Here is a 16,981-nt window from a genome sequence, read left to right as displayed (position 1 = left end):
CAACGTTTAACATAAAGGGTGGCTTCGCGCGCTCTGATGAAAAGCCTTTCAATGCCGTACTGTATACAGCACCGTCGGGACGCTAGCTGTGTTGTTGCTGCTGCGGTAGTCGAGGCCTAATCTCACGTTGGACGTCATCAAACACTGCCAACAAGGTGATTATATACGGATTTGTTATTGATTATATAATTTATAACACGGTTCACGTGAGTATTTAACGGGATCTCAAACCGTGGATCATGAACGAAGGAATCTATATTCCTTCCATGCGTGGATACTTTCGTGTTGACGGTAGAATTGAATCCTGTACGTAAACACGTACAACCGACAACATAACAATATTATAGAAAGAAACCGGTGACGATCTTCAATTTGTTGCGGCTTTCGGTTCAGTTTTGTGTGTTGTGTTTATCCTTTGGCGAGTCGCTGAGTCGCTGTGTGTACATGTAGTGTGTTTGGAAAAACTGTCAGTTGACTTGAACATTATGTTTTGTTATTCAAATTCAGTTACAATGAAAGCACAAAGTGGCCAATCATGTCACACGTGATGAGGAAAGACCTGCCCACTGTCATGGTGCACCATGGAAATAAGGTCAACCGTGCTCGAATTCTCTCACCATGTTCCAATAATAGACGAGCCTGTCTTACCGAAATACAATATTTAATATTTTACAAGTTAGACATGAACGTCGTTTTAAATGCTCCATTTTCTGTGGGGCTCTCGGCCTATCGTCATAGCGGGTGCGTTCAATCATGGAGGACCATGGTTCAATAGTGCAATACGTATACCATTTCCGCATTCCTTCAGCGGTGAAGGCATGCAAGGATTCCCAATACTGGCATACGGAGGCCTAACGCGGACCCTGTCTGTAAGTGCAAAAGGGGTTTTTGTTCAACCTCGCGTCCTCGTGGTGTGGAGCAGTACTCTCCAAATAGGTGCTCTCTCACCCGATATATACAAGATCATTTGCGTGTTCATTTTGACAGCCTATCAGTAGACTTGAAAATAAGTGACTGAACAGTCGCGTTTTGTCTGTCGGCGTCCTCATATCCCCTAGTACGTACGGCGCAGTGCTTTTCTGGCCTCGACATGTCTAGCGACTTGACTAACATGATTTCGATCCTGATTCATTTATGCGCCCAGCGAATAATGCATGGCATTACGTTGCCATAGCGAGGTCCAATGATACCTCACCTTTACTATACCACTGAGGAAGCATCCATATTTGTTGTTATAATTATTATTTTTTTTTTTATATCGAGGATATATTTTTATAGATCAGCATACTTTTTTCAATTTTTGTTTCAAGATTCTCACAAAAATAATAACCTTTAATTATACAACTTTCGAAAATATAACATGTCAGTATTCTTTCTTTTTTTAAATATGATGGAAACTAATTAACTAAAAAGCTCAGGAATAAGCTGAATGCCGAACTTTTTAGTTTATGAAACAGTTACTATGCATACTTTTCGGTCCGACAAAAATTAGAACTGTTTTTCACGTCATGGACATGCAAAACTTTAACCCTAATAAAAAAGGTCTTCTAAGGGGTTGTTGCTGCCTAAAATAGAATAAAAAGTAGCTTGGTGGGGGGGGGGGCAAAACTTTCTCTATGAACATGGTAGGAGATAACAATGAATTTGCCGAAAACCTTTATATTTTTCTTCTTGCCTCTATACCGTGCACACCCCTGGCACTGTGTAATGGAACATCTCAAAAATAATTATAATTTATTTTAAAGGTGCAGTGGACCATTAATAGCAATCCAAAAGTAACCGACAAAATCATTGTTAAAAAGCTAACTTGCATGTGCGTCGCGAGGAGAAGTATGAGAATATGCAAGAGAAAGTAAAAGGATTTTTTGGGAAATGTGTTTTTGCCCCCCCCCCCCCTTAGAAAAAAATCCTGACGACGACCATGTTTACTTGGTTTAAAAATAGCAATGACACTAAACTCTCTGTGAGATTATTCTTCTGGCATGATGACACGTTGAAGGGAACAATAAAAGGTAATTTCCAAAGATGTGTCAAGTGACACATTTTTTTAAAAAATTACTGGCTGTAGTTGGTTTGTAATTGAACGAATTCGATAATTGGTGCATGCATTGACACTCGACTGCTATTATTCGTCGGTTCAATGTGTGATATTACTAACTACAATCGGCTAAACGAGAATCATGTCCCCAATGCTGATTTCACGAATCTGTCATCTCGAGAGGGTGCAATTCAAAGTATTACACCGCAAAACTTTTTTGAATTGAAAGCGAGATTAAAAATGTCGGTTTTCTCGAAATATTCAGCATTCACAGAGCTAACGCTTCATCGGGTTAGTTGTTCAACACCCGTCTTTAGATTTTGAGCACTTTTCTTGCTTTAAACGAAAATAAATGCACGCATGACAAATGGCCCATTCTGCCTTTAAAGATCCAGTGAACCCTCTTTTTGTAATCATGTTTTGCTCTTCGTTTCACAGATTTCTCATTTCGACTGTAAACAAGAATCAGCTTTGACAAAATGTGTGCCGATATGGTTACTAACCCGGTAAGTGGCAGTATCTTTTGGTGATTTTTATTTTGACAAACCCTGATGAGATATCTGGAGAAAAGGCTACGTCTATGCAACGCATAATAGGCCTTATACGAATGACCTCAGATTTCAAAAGGTTCTGAAAAACGGTGAATCCCTTAAATACATATCAGGCTCAGACGATGTCAACAAGAAGTGTCGGTGTTTTTCTTATTTCATTTTCATAAATGCATTGTTGGTTTTATTTTTCAAGGGGGATCAACGATCTAAACCCTATTTGAAATAAACTAAATATTGGATTTAGGAAAGAAACGGAACAAAGCACTGTTAACTGCTCAACCTTTTAATTGTTATATTGGAAATAACTTTTAAAAAATCATAATAACATGATAATAATGAATTACTTAACAAAAGATGATGAACAAATTCAATCTTTTGAAAGAATTCATTTATGTTTGTATAACTCTTTTGTTATTGTGGACCTTACCCTGAAACTATCCAAATTTCTCACTTGAAATGCAAGAATTACAGCTGATATAATTGTCCAATCCAACCTGATCTAGCCATTGTCTTCGTGATTATATTTTAGGCTATTCCATACAGTGGGCCGATTCCCGGCGGCGTGTTTCCTTCGAAGACCATTCATGTCCAAGGGTTTGTGCCACATGGAAGCCAAAGGTACAACACCTTTCTATGAAAGTTGTTTGTATAGTTTTATATTTAATGGACCGATCCGTTAAGGCCCGCCCAATAATTTTTCGACCAATCACAGCTGTGTCTAATGTTCGACATGTGTGCACGCGCGTATGACGTGCGCGGCTGGAACGTGCAGAGTGGCATCTGAAGAGGTACACGTGTTTAGTTGCCCACGTGTGCAGTGGGCGTGGCTTAATAGATCGGGCTATTGGGGATCCCGTCAAAGAGCTAATTATCCAAAATAATGAGAACACCGTGAAAACAGTTTCCGGTTGAAATTTATAACACAATCTTTTAATTCACGCAAATCACTGTTACAATAAAGTTTACTTTTTCTTTATCATTTTTTAACCGTTTCATTACCAATCAGTGTCAAAAATATTGCATATAATATCACCCCGACTCTTGTGTGGAATGTACGCCTACTAAAAATTCGGTTCCAACCAAATTAAGGCACTGTCGCGGAATTTTCGCTTTGAAGAATTTCCATTGATCCTTACAAGTTCACTATGTGTGCGGACCCCTCGGTACATTATGCGTCATTGTGGGGCATATACTTGGCCCTGTGCGGACTACAAGTATACTCATATCCTGCAGTATGTCAGAAAGCACCTATGGTTGCAGACCAGTAAATAGATTGCCATAGACCTCAGTGATAATTACGCACACTTTAAAAATACTCACAACTTTCCAAGTTGTTTGAGAAGCACATCAAATTAAAGCGTATTTCATCATCTTTAATTTTCCGTTCAATTTTTTCGGGGTTAACTAATGACTTGTGGGAGAAAATTTCATCCAAAGATGATCACCCCTAAAAGCATGCAGTCATGAAGCCCATCGTTATTTTGAAAATGGACGCCTACGAGCCATTGCAAAAAAAGAGCCGTTTTAGTTATTTAGGGCCTAGCTTCATCCAAATTTCACGGCTTTCACCCTTCTTTTTTACACGGCCCTCAAAATGCGCATGTCAATCCTGATTTGGCCGGCGTAGGCGATTTCGGACCTATTTATCATACAGGTCTGCACCCCTATACGCTTGCTGTATTTCTTAGGTTCAGCGTGAACCTCCAGTGTGGAGTTGGCATCAAGGGACCGGACATCGCCTTTCACTTCAACCCCCGTTTCCAGGCGGGCCAGAATCTCATAGTCTGCAACACCCTTAGTGGCGGGAAATGGGGAGCGGAGGAACGTCAACATCAATCCCCCTTTGCTCACGGCCAGAACTTCCACATCATCATTCGTTGCGAGCAAAACTCGTTTAAGGTGAGTCAGAACCAGGATTAGTCCGAGTACCACCCAGGTGACTTGCACCCGTTGTCCAAAGGAGCCCGCTCGCGAATCTTTTTTTCCCAAACAACATCCGCTGCCCATCTTCTGATTGGTCCACTACGTGCATATCTAATGCCTTTTTCTCCACAACACAAACCCAAGATAGGCTTTACGTCTTGTGAGAAATGTTCTTTCCTCACTGTAGTGATTTAAGAGGTAAAATGAGAAGAAGTGAAAAACGCTCTCTGAGATTCGAACTCAAATCACCTGATTAGAAGTCAGGACTATACTTCCAACCAGTCCACGAATGAGCTGCCAATCGTCGGTGATTTATGCACCATTATTCTCTGTTACCCATGTATAACTTATTCCCTAAAGTGCTGGACATCATGAATAAGCATAACGCAGAGAGAGTGCCCTCTTTTGATATTGTCCGATCTCGTTTGGAAAAAAAGAATGAGCAATGCACATTTGGTGCAAGCCCGCGCGCCAGCCAATCTGAGTCGGCTTAGAAATTGTGACTTTATTTCGATTAGAAATGTGGTCTTAGCTGTTGATTGGTCAATTTGGCTGCAATATTTTTTTGTAATACAACCACAGTTTACGGAAGACCGGATAGAATAGGCAGAATCTCAAGATCAAGACACAGTCTCGTTTTGCATGTTTAATCGCCGAATCTGCTCGTATGGCATCTATCCTCTTGCTGCATGCAAGAGGATATGCCATACTAATTGGAGATGGGCACTGTCGAATAAGTTCCAAGCTAAGCGAACAGAATTTGCGAGTAGCCCTGCAAATCGCCAGACAGCCATCCCGTCGGCTTTTTCAGTCACAGTCTGCTTTACCTGAGCAGCCTGTAGATAGACAACGTGGCCGTGACTTTTAAGACATTTTGACCAATCGATGAGCGACGGCCGCGAGGCACATCGAGTGGAGACCACACGGCTTATACAGACCACACGACTTACACGGCCAAAGTGGTTTTCATTTCCGTTTTTCCACTGGCGTTACCTGCTTTTTCCCCCAGGAAAATGACTGAATGAATTTCGTTGTTTTTGGCATTTTATGCCTTAACACCCCCTCCCCAACTGGATACGCCACTGGTTTTCTCCAAACAAAGACCCCCGTGTACGAATATCTTGCCATGAGTTCGAGTATTTTTATTAGGTATCTTTTATTAGGTATCTTACCATGACTACATGAACGTGTGCGAGTACATTTGCACAAGTCATGTTGTGGTACAAGTCATGTACCACAACATGGCCTCCCGTGAGAAGATCTCAGGCACTTGAAAGACGTATGCGACCTGATAGACTTCTGTGTGTAGTCTGCCCTTACTTCATCAAACGTCGGTTTGGTGCCGGTAAACAAACCCGAAAAAACACCCCAAATCGAAAAAAAGCTCAATTTGGTTGACCAACCTCTTCTTTCTTTAGGTGGCTGTCAACGGTCGTCACTTTCTTGAGTACTACTACCGTATTCATAACCTGCAGAGCATTAACGCAGTCATGATAGATGGTACCGTCACCGTCTACAATATCCAATACGAGCCAGCATCTGCAGTTTACATGGTAACCTGAAACTTTGACCAGAAAAAAAAGAGTTTGTTGCTTTTTGTTTGTGTGGATGTGTCACTTTTTCTTCTGCCATTTTTTTTCGGTTGATCTTTTTATCCACAAGGTTATCCACAAGGTTATCACGAAATAGATATATGGATTTTACTCCAAGACTAGGAATTTCCAAGGTGTGTTGATGTGTCGCAAATTGATATTAATTGATATTAATTCCGATTTTCAGCCGAGGATAAAATTATTCTGGTTAAAATAGGAGCATTTTAAATGTACACTTTCAAAATCGCAAACTTTAGTACACGAAAACAAAGAAATGTCTCCACAAAGATACAAATTCAAGTATGTGCGTGTAGATGCGTGTGACTTTTTCTTCTGCCAGTTTTTTTCGGCAGCGGGAGGGGGGAGGGGGTGGAACGCAACATTGATTTGTTTGCATATTTTTTGGTGTTGTCTTGCAGCCACCTCAGCCTGCCTACCCAGCAGCGCAGCCTGCCTACCCAGCAGCGCAGCCGGCCTACCCAGCAGCGCAGCCGGCCTACCCCCATGCCGCAGCCCCACCGGCCTACCCTGCTGGACCAAAGGTCGTCGCCTATCCTGTTAGTACCATTCCTCAATTTTCTCTTTTTGAAATGTAATATATACTAGGCCCGTAGACATGGGGCGGTGGGGTATGGGGTCTGAACGTGACCAGTAGGAAGGTCATGAGTTCAAAGTTGACATCCATTTGTAGAACAGTAAATCTTAATTGTCCTTATACTCTCTGAGTTCAAGCTATAAATCTTAAATTTGTAACCTTCGGAGTTTAGTTGCCGCAGAGCAGTAAAGCTTAATTCTTAACCTTGTCTTGACCTGACCCGAACTGTGAACCTGAATTTTCCTGAACACAGAGTGAATTTATCCATTTGTCTTATTCTAAAAAAAAAACCTTATTGGACATAAATACATCGTTATCAGACAAAACTTCACAACTAAATCTTGGCCCTGCCACAGTAAGAACGACCCTCCCTTCCACCAGGCTTGCTACGGCCCTGTTATGTTAAACTTCTGCTCATTTCGACCCTTGATTATTAAACTGTCAGGGGACAAGTAACCAAGAATCAAAAATGGCTTGTTTATCAGGAACAAGCAGCGGGAACTGAAGAGAAGGGAATAGAGTATGGATGTTGTTGCTGGACCCGAGCTGACTGACCGACTGTCTGTCTCACACTGTGACTATCGGGTCCTGCTTGACTATAGACAAACCTATAAAAGCCATGCATGTTTTAAGGCTATATTTGAGGGGTATCAGCGTGGTCTATTATGATTTGCTTTTTCACACCATAATAATCTATTCGTACATACCTAAGACAGTGAATACCCACTCCTATTGGTGGAGCGCTCGTCACATGTTTGGTTATAAACCGCTGATAAAACACCTGCTGGATTTAATCGCTTTATTCCTGCACCGCTGCGTTCTGCGCCAACAGGAGATGTGTAGCACTACGCGCGCGAGGCAAATATCACAGCATGGCCAGAGGGGTGTTTCACAAAACATGAGGTAAAATTGCTGAACACAATCGTTGGAAAATATTATGAATTTTTGACTTCTAAAAATATTGACATTTGACCGAAAGGTATTTATGAATGGGAATAAAATGTGCGCTTTGCACTGTGCCTGGTCGTGGATAATGGCCCGAGCCGAATTATCCACCGGCTCTGGCCATTAGCCGGTTTTAAACATACTTGTTTAAAACCGGTAAACATACTTGTTTAAAACCGGTTAACATACTTGTTTAAAACCGGCCAAGTACATTCCCTTAATATAATCATATCAGTCTTAGATCAGCTTAAACAAGAGGGAAATCTTAATACCGTATCCGTAGACAGGCAAACTAAAGGAGTACATGAATGGATGTGGCCCCTACCTCCAAAACCTTCACCAAAAAAAAATGTAACTGATGTCCAGTAAAAACTTACCTTTTGTAAAATACGTTTGTGTAACTCAGGCTCTACCATATATGGACTCGATCCCTGGAGGTATGCAGGCTGGAAAGATGATTGTGGTGAAAGTCACCGTGAAGCCCTACCCTACAAGGTCAATATTATCAAATCAAAACAAAACCAAGGGCGGATCCGGGGGGGGGCAGCGGGGGCCATGCCCGCTCCCCCCAAAACGCACCCAATTTTATTTTTTGTGACGTCGCTATAAAGGCAGGCACTGCGTACACCACCATCTTACCCTCCAAAAAGAATTGGTTTAAGTGTCAGAAATTGCCTCAGATCGCACCACAGAGGCCTTTTTTTAACCCACTTTTGGAGGGACAAATTTTTTGCAGCCCCCCCCCCCAACAAAAATTGTGTTCTGGATCCGCCCTTATACAAAAATTGTGGTTTTTTTCCAAAACTGGAAGTGTTTTTAATGAAATGGCAATTTGATGAAAGCAACCTCATCCTGCAATTTGAAATAAAGATACGTCACACGTGATACCAAAATCGGGTAAATGAACATTTCTTATTATCAAGATTGTTGATGTTGAGTCAGATCAACATTCCCAAAATCATTTCCATTGTGACTGTCTCTTAAGGTAATATACAACATTTGCTTTTGCTGTAAATTTCAGAAATGGGCGAGATTGGGGGGTCAGTATTATATAGCAAATATTGTTACGCTGACCTGTTTAAAAGTTTGTGTTCATGGATTCTGGAGGAAAAAAACAAGAAAAGATGCTGTTCTTGCAGTCTCGTTCCCTGACCCTACTTCATATGAAACGGAGCATTTTATAGACGTCAGGGAATTGTCAGGTCAGGGAACCAGACTATAGCTTGCTTGCACCCGTTCACGGATGTGTAACCAATTGCAAACAAAATGTAGACTAATGAAATTTGGTAAATTGGGGGCAATATATATTTGAAAAAAGTCAGGTCTTTTTTCAACCAACGTTGAAAAACACCAGGTGCCATAATTTCACAGGATGCCTGAAACTTTAATTCATTTAAAGTCAGTAAGGTGGCTCATAATAATTTGTTAGTTTTGGGGTTTTTTTTCTAATGTTTGCAAATGTTGTACATTACCTTTAAATCACCATGGTAATGAAAGTATGATAACGGTCAGAAACCTATCCCCAACAATACGTCAAGTTGCAGCATGATCCTGCTTCAATATGATACACCTAGAAACGGTACTTATAGTGGGTTTTTATTTTATGTGTCCGTGTTCTGCCGTTAAACCGAAAACGAAGGTTCCACGTGAACTTCCAATGTGGCATGTGTACCAACCCAAGAAGCGACATCGCATTCCATTTCAACCCACGGTTTAATCAGCAGACGATTGTCATGAACACCCTGCGCACCACCAAATGGGATGGCAACGAGCAGAAGTATCGCACCTACTTCCCGTTCTTCGCAAACGGGACCTATGAGGTAAGAAACCATCGAATGAAAATATGGATTTTTGTGTGATCATAGTTTTGGTTCTAATATGGCCATATTGGGAATCGTGATTTGTGGCTGCGGTATAGCAGCTCAACAAATCATCATGTCTCTGCGTAATAGTCCGTTACTTAGTTAGTAAGTAACAAACGTTGACATTGTCTATTGCTCCTACATAGTGTGACCGGTTTCAGCCAAGCTTTGTCAAAGGTATCAGTAGCCCAGCCCCAACATGTCACATGACCAAACTGGAATCAAAGGTCATCATGCGGTCACTGGGGATAAATATATGATTTTTTTTTCTCAAAACACTACTTCCAGAAATAACATGGCACAATCACGTGACTCTTGCATGACTACGAATTGTGTTGGCCCGCTGCTTCCGAGATATTGCCGATCGAGTTTGTTTATGGAGAGGTTTGTGGTGATGCCGTTTGTGAACCATTGTATGGTTTTGTGATTTATTTACGTGTAGATCATGTTCCTGTGCGAGCATAACCAGTTCAAGGTCGCTCTGAACGGCTCGCATCTCTTGGAGTACCCACACCGTCTGCCGTTTCAAAACATCAGCGCTCTGCACATAGATGGCGATGTTGTCGTGACCGAGGTCAAGTACCACTAAACAAGCCCGGGAATTGGTTTAGTGAGCAGTTTCCATGGCAACGACGGAGATTTTGGACCGATATTTAGTTGAAAATTATTTTAATCATAGAACTACGAATTATTTCGCCTTTGAGTGGTTGCAGGTTTTGAGCATAGAAAAGCTTTTTTAATCTTTGAGGTCTACGCTCTGCACTGAGACTTGATTAAGTGATTCTTACTGTTAAGCGCTATTTTTTTTCTATTATTATTTCTAAACATAATATTTTTGTTTCTGATTCAAGCTCTGTAATATAATGCGTCGAGCCAAGAGTTGTCTTTGAGATTTGTGATTTTGACTGTGATTATGATACGAAGATCTCTGCATTTATATTAGCTCACAATAGTTGTTACTGGTGTATTTCCGTTAGAAGTAATTGCAGTTCGACTGACATATTTAAACAATTTGTAAGGGAAAATAGATTTAAAAGGAACCCAGAATGTTTGCTGATCTTAGGGATGGCTAAGTAGCAAACTGACACTCAAAGAAACGACGGAAGCGGTCATTCCTTTTTTAATATTTCGCCTATACAATTCCATGTAGTAAATCAAAGACACTGAAATGAACATTAAATATTTTTTTCAACTAACATGACTTTTGCTTTTAAAATGGTTTAATTTTTTTCCTAATTTACACAGAAAAAAAATCAAGCAACGTACGTTGTTTGCCTTTTGATTTTCCTTTTCTTCTGTCTGTGCCGAAATTGGCAATGTATTAGTCCGCTTCGGCTCTGTAAAATTATTACTTCACATATAGTACTGATTGAAGTACTGTTTCGGTTTAGGTAGATATTGTACTTTACTATGTATCTCAAAAAGATATAGATTTGTTTGTGAATTTACAAAATTAAATCAACGTAAATGTTTATATTGACAGATTTTAACAAATTCTTATTACGCTTCTAATCTGCATATTGCTTCAAAAGCTGATAGTACTTAATGACGTAATATTTCGGTTCAGGTAAATATCGTAGGGCTTATCTCAAAGAGATGTCAGTAGATCTTTTTGGTGAATTTGCAAATATTAAGTCAACGTAAAATGTTTATATTGACAGATTTTAACAAATTCTTTTTTTCAAATCTGCTCTGTTTATTGCTTCAAAAGCAGATGACGTAATATTTCGGTTCAGGTAAATGTACTTTATTATGTAGGGGCTATCTCAAAGAGATCTAGATTTTTGTTTGTGAATTTGCAAAAATAAGTCAACGTAAAATGTTTATATTGACAGATTTCAATACGTTCGTATTTCGCTTCTGCTCTGCATATTATTTCAAAAATAGATAGTACTAAATAAAGTAATGTTTCCGTATATACAGGAACAGGGTAAGTCAAAAAAGTGGAACCCAAACCCAAAACTTTCATCATTAAAAAAATGTGTAGCCCCAAACATAATAGTGACTGGAAAGCCAATTTCATAAGCTACTTTTAGATGAACAAATTACTAAAATTGCTCAATCCGTTCAAAGAATATCACCATTTAAACACAATGACCCTAAATCCGCCTTCGTCCAAAATGCGATTTCAAGAATGACGTCACAATAATCTTCAAACATCACCAGCGATAAAACATAAGTTTAGAAGTTAAAAAAATATTCAAAAAGTCCTTTTGAAGGCCCGTCTTTAAAAAACAGGGGGGGGGGTGTTTATTAATCATGTTGTTTGCCTAACCAGGGTTTTTAATAAAGATATTGTGTACTACAGTTGTTGACAGTTGTTGAAACAAGTATATCGTGTCATTTGCTTTGTTGTTCCAAACAGTCAGAATACACAATAAACTGCTTTTTGGACGAAATAGGTTTGAGGGTAATTGCGTTTAAATGCTGATATTCTTTGAGCGGATTGAGCAATTTCAGTATTTTTTACATCTAAACGAATCTGATGAAATTGGCTTTCCAGTCATTATCATGTTTGGTGCTACATATTTTTCTTAAATATGAAATATTTCTTTTTGGGGGGGGGGTGGGTTCCGCTTTTTTGACTCGCCCTGTGGATATCGTACTCTATAATGTATCTAGAAAAGAGTTATTTTGTTTTGAAAGTGAATTTACAAAATTCGTAACGAGTTTCCTAGTAATATTGTGCACGGAGTACTTACTCTTTGATGTAATTGTGGAGGATATAACAAAAAAGTTTGGATGTGTGTCATATAAGTCGAATCCAGTGTACGGTTATAAAATAGTAGGACCCTGGAAAACGGGTATTACTTTGTAAATATCATGATGGTAACATATTGGGTGGCACCTTTAAAAATGACAGAAACACCAATAACCTTTTTCTCTATATTTTTCAACGAGATATCTGTACTTATTTTTTACATCTGAAAAACTATTGTTGGGGGGTGGTAAACGGTTAAAAATGATACATTTTAAAATATGTTTTTGTTTGTAGGAAATATTTTAGGTGGAGTAGACCTTTTGCAGCTATTCAAAAAGTAACCGGCCAAATTATTGTTAAAAAGCTTACTTGGTTTAAAGAATGGCAATAAACTCCCTGTTATTCTTTCTGGCATGCTGTCAATTTCAAGAACACAATAAAAGAAGGTCATTTCCAAAGATATGTCAAGTGACTCAATTTTGAAAATGTCCATAGTTGGGCAAATCCGTGAATGGGTACAGGCGAGCCGGATTGACCTCTCGCGACGCGACACGCACGCGCCACGGCTGGGCTGATCAGTAGCATTGATGTCGGTACTCTTGTTCTGTGCTTATTATGTCAAAATAAAATCGAATGAACTGGGGAAAAAACCTGATGACGTCTATGGATACAATGGACACGAGAATCGTCGATTTGGTGTTAGACCGTTATGTACCGTAACTCATTAGCTACAACCGGCTGAATGAGAACCACACTGTAAAAATGGTGTTTAGGATTTAAACACATTTCTAAACACTAATTATGTACCCACTTTTTCCACACGTTTAGCATAATGACATGTTTAGATGTCCTTTTTCTGTGACACGTACGCATTATCCGTTTGACATGTACAATTTATAATATGTTTACCATTTAAACACCTTCCTAAGCGCATTTAGATATACAATCCTAAGCACATGTCCAAAACGTAAACACGTTTAGTTTCACAACATTAAAAAGTGGTAAACGTTTAGAATTGAAACACATTCCTAAACGTCTTAGACCATAAACAGGTTTCTGATGTGTTTAAATGCTAAACACTGTTTTAATAGTGCATGTCCCGAATGCGACTTTCCTTTCCATAGGCTGCATGCTCCAAAGTCAGGAATATTTCAATGGTTTCGATCGGGTCATTTTTTTTCATGAACAGAACAATGAGATCAAGAGCATTGTTGTTATTTAGCCAACCAGTTACCTTTAAAGCATTTTAAAGTACGGACGTCGCCGAGCTACCACACAGTGGCCTAGTGGATAGCATTATAAGCTATGGATACAAAGATCCCTGGTTTGAATCCACGTCGTCGCTGCTCATTTTCACCGACGGTTTTTCTTCTGTGAATTTATCTTTGAGATAATTTTATTTTAAGGGAGAACGAGAGCCTAAGCGTCTTGCAACGATTCAAAGGAAAACTGAATTATGCATGACTTTGGAGCATTCTGCCTGCGGAAAGAGAATTCGCGTCCCGAATGCTGATTTCGGGATTTTGTCACGAGAGGGCGCTCTCGACAACTTTTGAATTGAAATTGAACGTTGTGTACATTGTTGTTGTTTTCTTGAAATATATACAGCGTCACGCAGAGCTCATCTTAAGGTCACGCATCTTAAGATTTTCAATACTTTTGGTTGCTTCAAACGGAAAAAAAATACAAAGTTACAGATGGTCATTCTTCTTTAAACCTGCCGTGGTGATGATGTATGTTCGTGGGATTATGTACCTACGAGGGTCTCGATTAATCTTATACCTGTCTCTCGCAAACACTGAATTTAAAGTTATTCTTAAAAATCTGAACAAAAGCGATAACCACATTCACTCCTCAAAGCAACACATGACATAAACTTGATTTAATTGCACAAGTTTTAGCTTGGAACAAAATACAAGATACGTTTTACACAAACACATGATCGCATATATAGGCACACTTCCAATGTAGGATATTAAATAAAATATCAGTTGCGAAGTTCCAGTCTAAAATAGAAAACTAAAACAATTCGCATCAATACTGAAGCCCGGTTCAAACTCGGCGCGAAAGTGAAAGCGAACTTGAATTTGTGACGTCGTGGCAAGTATTCGCGCTGCGAATTCGTAAAAGTTGAACATAATTCAACTCGGGCAAATTTCGCAGCGAATGTTTTATGACTTCAAATTCGCTTCGCATTCGCTTTCGCATGAAGTGTGAACCGGGCTTTACAGGTCATGGCGAATAATATATTTATATTTCATTGGCGGGTTGACGAGGAGATAATATAGACCCGAGCGGGGATGGGTGAGGCGTTGCAATCACCGCGTTAAGATAGACTTAGCCCAAGTATGGGTTGCGCTCAGTCTGTGCCTAAACAGCGTCGTCTCCAGGGGCGCGTGCGCGTTCCTTACACTAACCCCTGGTCGTGATGATGACGTAAATGACGCTGATTGGCTATTCACAGTGTACTGCGCGTGCATTTCGAAGTTTGCACGCCGGGCGCGCCCATAATGCGCTCGCGTGCTTTGCACGTAAACGTCACGTACGAATAAAAAAAATTGTTATTCAAAAGTCGCGATGCCTGTACGATATGGATTATGGCAGCCTCGTTTTTTACTAAAAAAAAACCCTGTATCTTCGGTTGTAAAGGGACAAAAGGGGTACGTACATTTAATACAAATCTTTGCTAAATAATGCAACGTCCAAACGTTTTGTTTGAAAGGATTGATTCTTCAAAATCACAACTTTTAACATTTTAAAGATGGCGTCGGCACGTAAAACGGATGAACTGCAGCCTAATTATAATGTGCCATATTTTGACACATTTAAATAACACAATTCCAGGGGTTAAGATCGCGCAAGGCATGATGGGAAACAACATGGCGCCGCACGATCGTACCCATGGGGAACGAGGTTGGTGCCTACAGTAAATTCATGCATATGCGCGCGCATACGTACGTCCCTGCAGTATAACGCGCGCCCTCATGCTTCGAATCTGGACCATCATGTTAAAGGGGCACTAGGTCCTGAAATCCCCGAAAATTGTATGTTTTGTATTGTTTACTTAGCCTATTTCAAACATCTGGTCGAAAGGAAACCAACCTAATGTCTTACCGTTCCCGAGAAAAGACGGGAAAAAAACGCTTGTGTACATCGGACACAGTGCACGAAACACACGTTGTGTGTTTCGAGAACAGCGGTGACCAATCACAAATGCAAAAAAAATGGTTTCCTCAACGTCCGCAAAACGCCAACACTTTACGAATCAAATCACAACTAGCATCCAAACAGTTCGAGTTTATGGGGTCGCAAAAGTGGACCCCGAAATTCGTTCTCGCACGCATAATATACAGGAATAACACAAAAACGCCCAGTTTTGAAAGGATAGTTGTGTGGATGTTTATATCCTACTTTTAAATGTTATTTCCGATTAACATCATCTCCTTCAAAGCGCGTTTTGTAGCCCTATTGTCCTCTATTGTTCAACGTCCCCAATTCAATGCAGAAACAAACTCATCTACACACATGTTTACGTTACATACCTAGTACATAGTATAGACATTCCTTTGTTTTCGGGTAGTTATTAAGAAAAACCTCCCAAAAAACACATTTTACTCGCACTTTGACAACTGTTTCAATCCATTTTTTTATATAGTGTTTCTCTTCATTTTGCCACAGCATTGTGGACGTGGGCAAGTCCGCACAGTGTCTCCTCTACCTGGTTCATGTGGACATCTTTTGTTCGGAAGTCCACACAGTGAATGTAATGCTTGTACACACATACATACGCGTTGTACAATGTACATACAGTGTGCGCGCATTGCTATTCGGCACTAATTGAAACGCGTGCTGAAGTGTACCCTGTCGTGCTTCTTGAAAGATGTAAACTAAGTGATTTCTCTGTGATTTTTTGTTTAGTTATTTTTTAAAATACCGACTTAAAGCAATTCTGATTTGATTCAAGTCTCCGTTAAGAGGGCCTCTCTTTCCTAGTTGACGGTAGCAATGTATCATAGTTGAGTGAAAACGTCATTCGGGTTTCGGGGAACTTTTGGAAATTTTGAATTTCAATTTGTTAAAGGCCCTGTCACACTGTCTGCGATCTTATATGCGCTCTCACTGCATCCTTGAAAAATAGCTGGGGCGCAACACCAACTACTAGATCGCAGCGACAACTACATAGGTCGCCAGATGGGCGCCAGAGGGACTTAATGGTCCCCGATGAGCACCAAGGTCTTTGAACATGCTCAAAACAATCGCAACACCTCTGCGCCCTGGCCAGGACGTCGTAATGACGCATCTCGGGCGCTGTGGGAGCGTGAATGGTGCGACATTGAAGTGGCATTGAGGCAGCCTAGGCGCAAGGCAGTCGATGTAGTCTCCATGAGAAAGTAACTCGACTGCGATGAACTTGTAGAATCATTTTGAAACTGGACTGTGTATTGACCGTTTTGTCTTGGTATTTATACAGCGCAAGTGACGTCACATGAGCGTATTTTTGTCGAATATACCGAATATAGAGTGCGACGCATGCTACTAGGACGTATCAACAGCGAGCAAAGCGTAGTGTGAGCACAGTGACAGCGCAGCGGCAGCGACTAGATCGAGTAATTGAGCTTGACAGGGGCGCATAGAGAGCGAGTTGAGCGCATTGTAAGCGCGGGAAGAGCACAGTATGAGCGTAGCTTGAGCTTCTTTGAGACCGAAAGTTTTCATCTTCTTGCGTCCTCGCTGCGATTGTTAAATTTATGAAATATTTTTGGTCGCCGTAAGG

The 16,981-nt window shown here is 40.3% G+C and overlaps 1 protein-coding gene across 1 annotated transcript; it reads left to right on the top strand.

Moving 5' to 3' along the window:
• Window positions 1-10,454, top strand: LOC119736131 (galectin-4-like). The gene is made up of 9 exons (XM_038210145.1): window positions 1-155; window positions 2,477-2,544; window positions 3,119-3,207; window positions 4,278-4,488; window positions 5,931-6,065; window positions 6,524-6,661; window positions 8,051-8,139; window positions 9,284-9,464; window positions 9,949-10,454. The coding sequence occupies exons 2-9, from the start codon at window positions 2,518-2,520 to the stop codon at window positions 10,093-10,095; spliced, it is 1,017 nt and encodes a 338-aa protein (XP_038066073.1). The 5' UTR covers window positions 1-155; window positions 2,477-2,517; the 3' UTR covers window positions 10,096-10,454.
• Window positions 10,455-16,981: the final 6,527 nt, after the last annotated feature.

Source organism: Patiria miniata, unplaced genomic scaffold, assembly GCF_015706575.1.
Source record: "Patiria miniata isolate m_02_andy unplaced genomic scaffold, ASM1570657v1 HiC_scaffold_29, whole genome shotgun sequence".
In the NCBI taxonomy this organism is placed as follows: Eukaryota; Metazoa; Echinodermata; class Asteroidea; order Valvatida; family Asterinidae; genus Patiria; species Patiria miniata.
The sequence above is the reverse complement of the archived record's forward strand: the minus strand, read 5'-3'. Positions and strand labels throughout refer to the sequence as shown.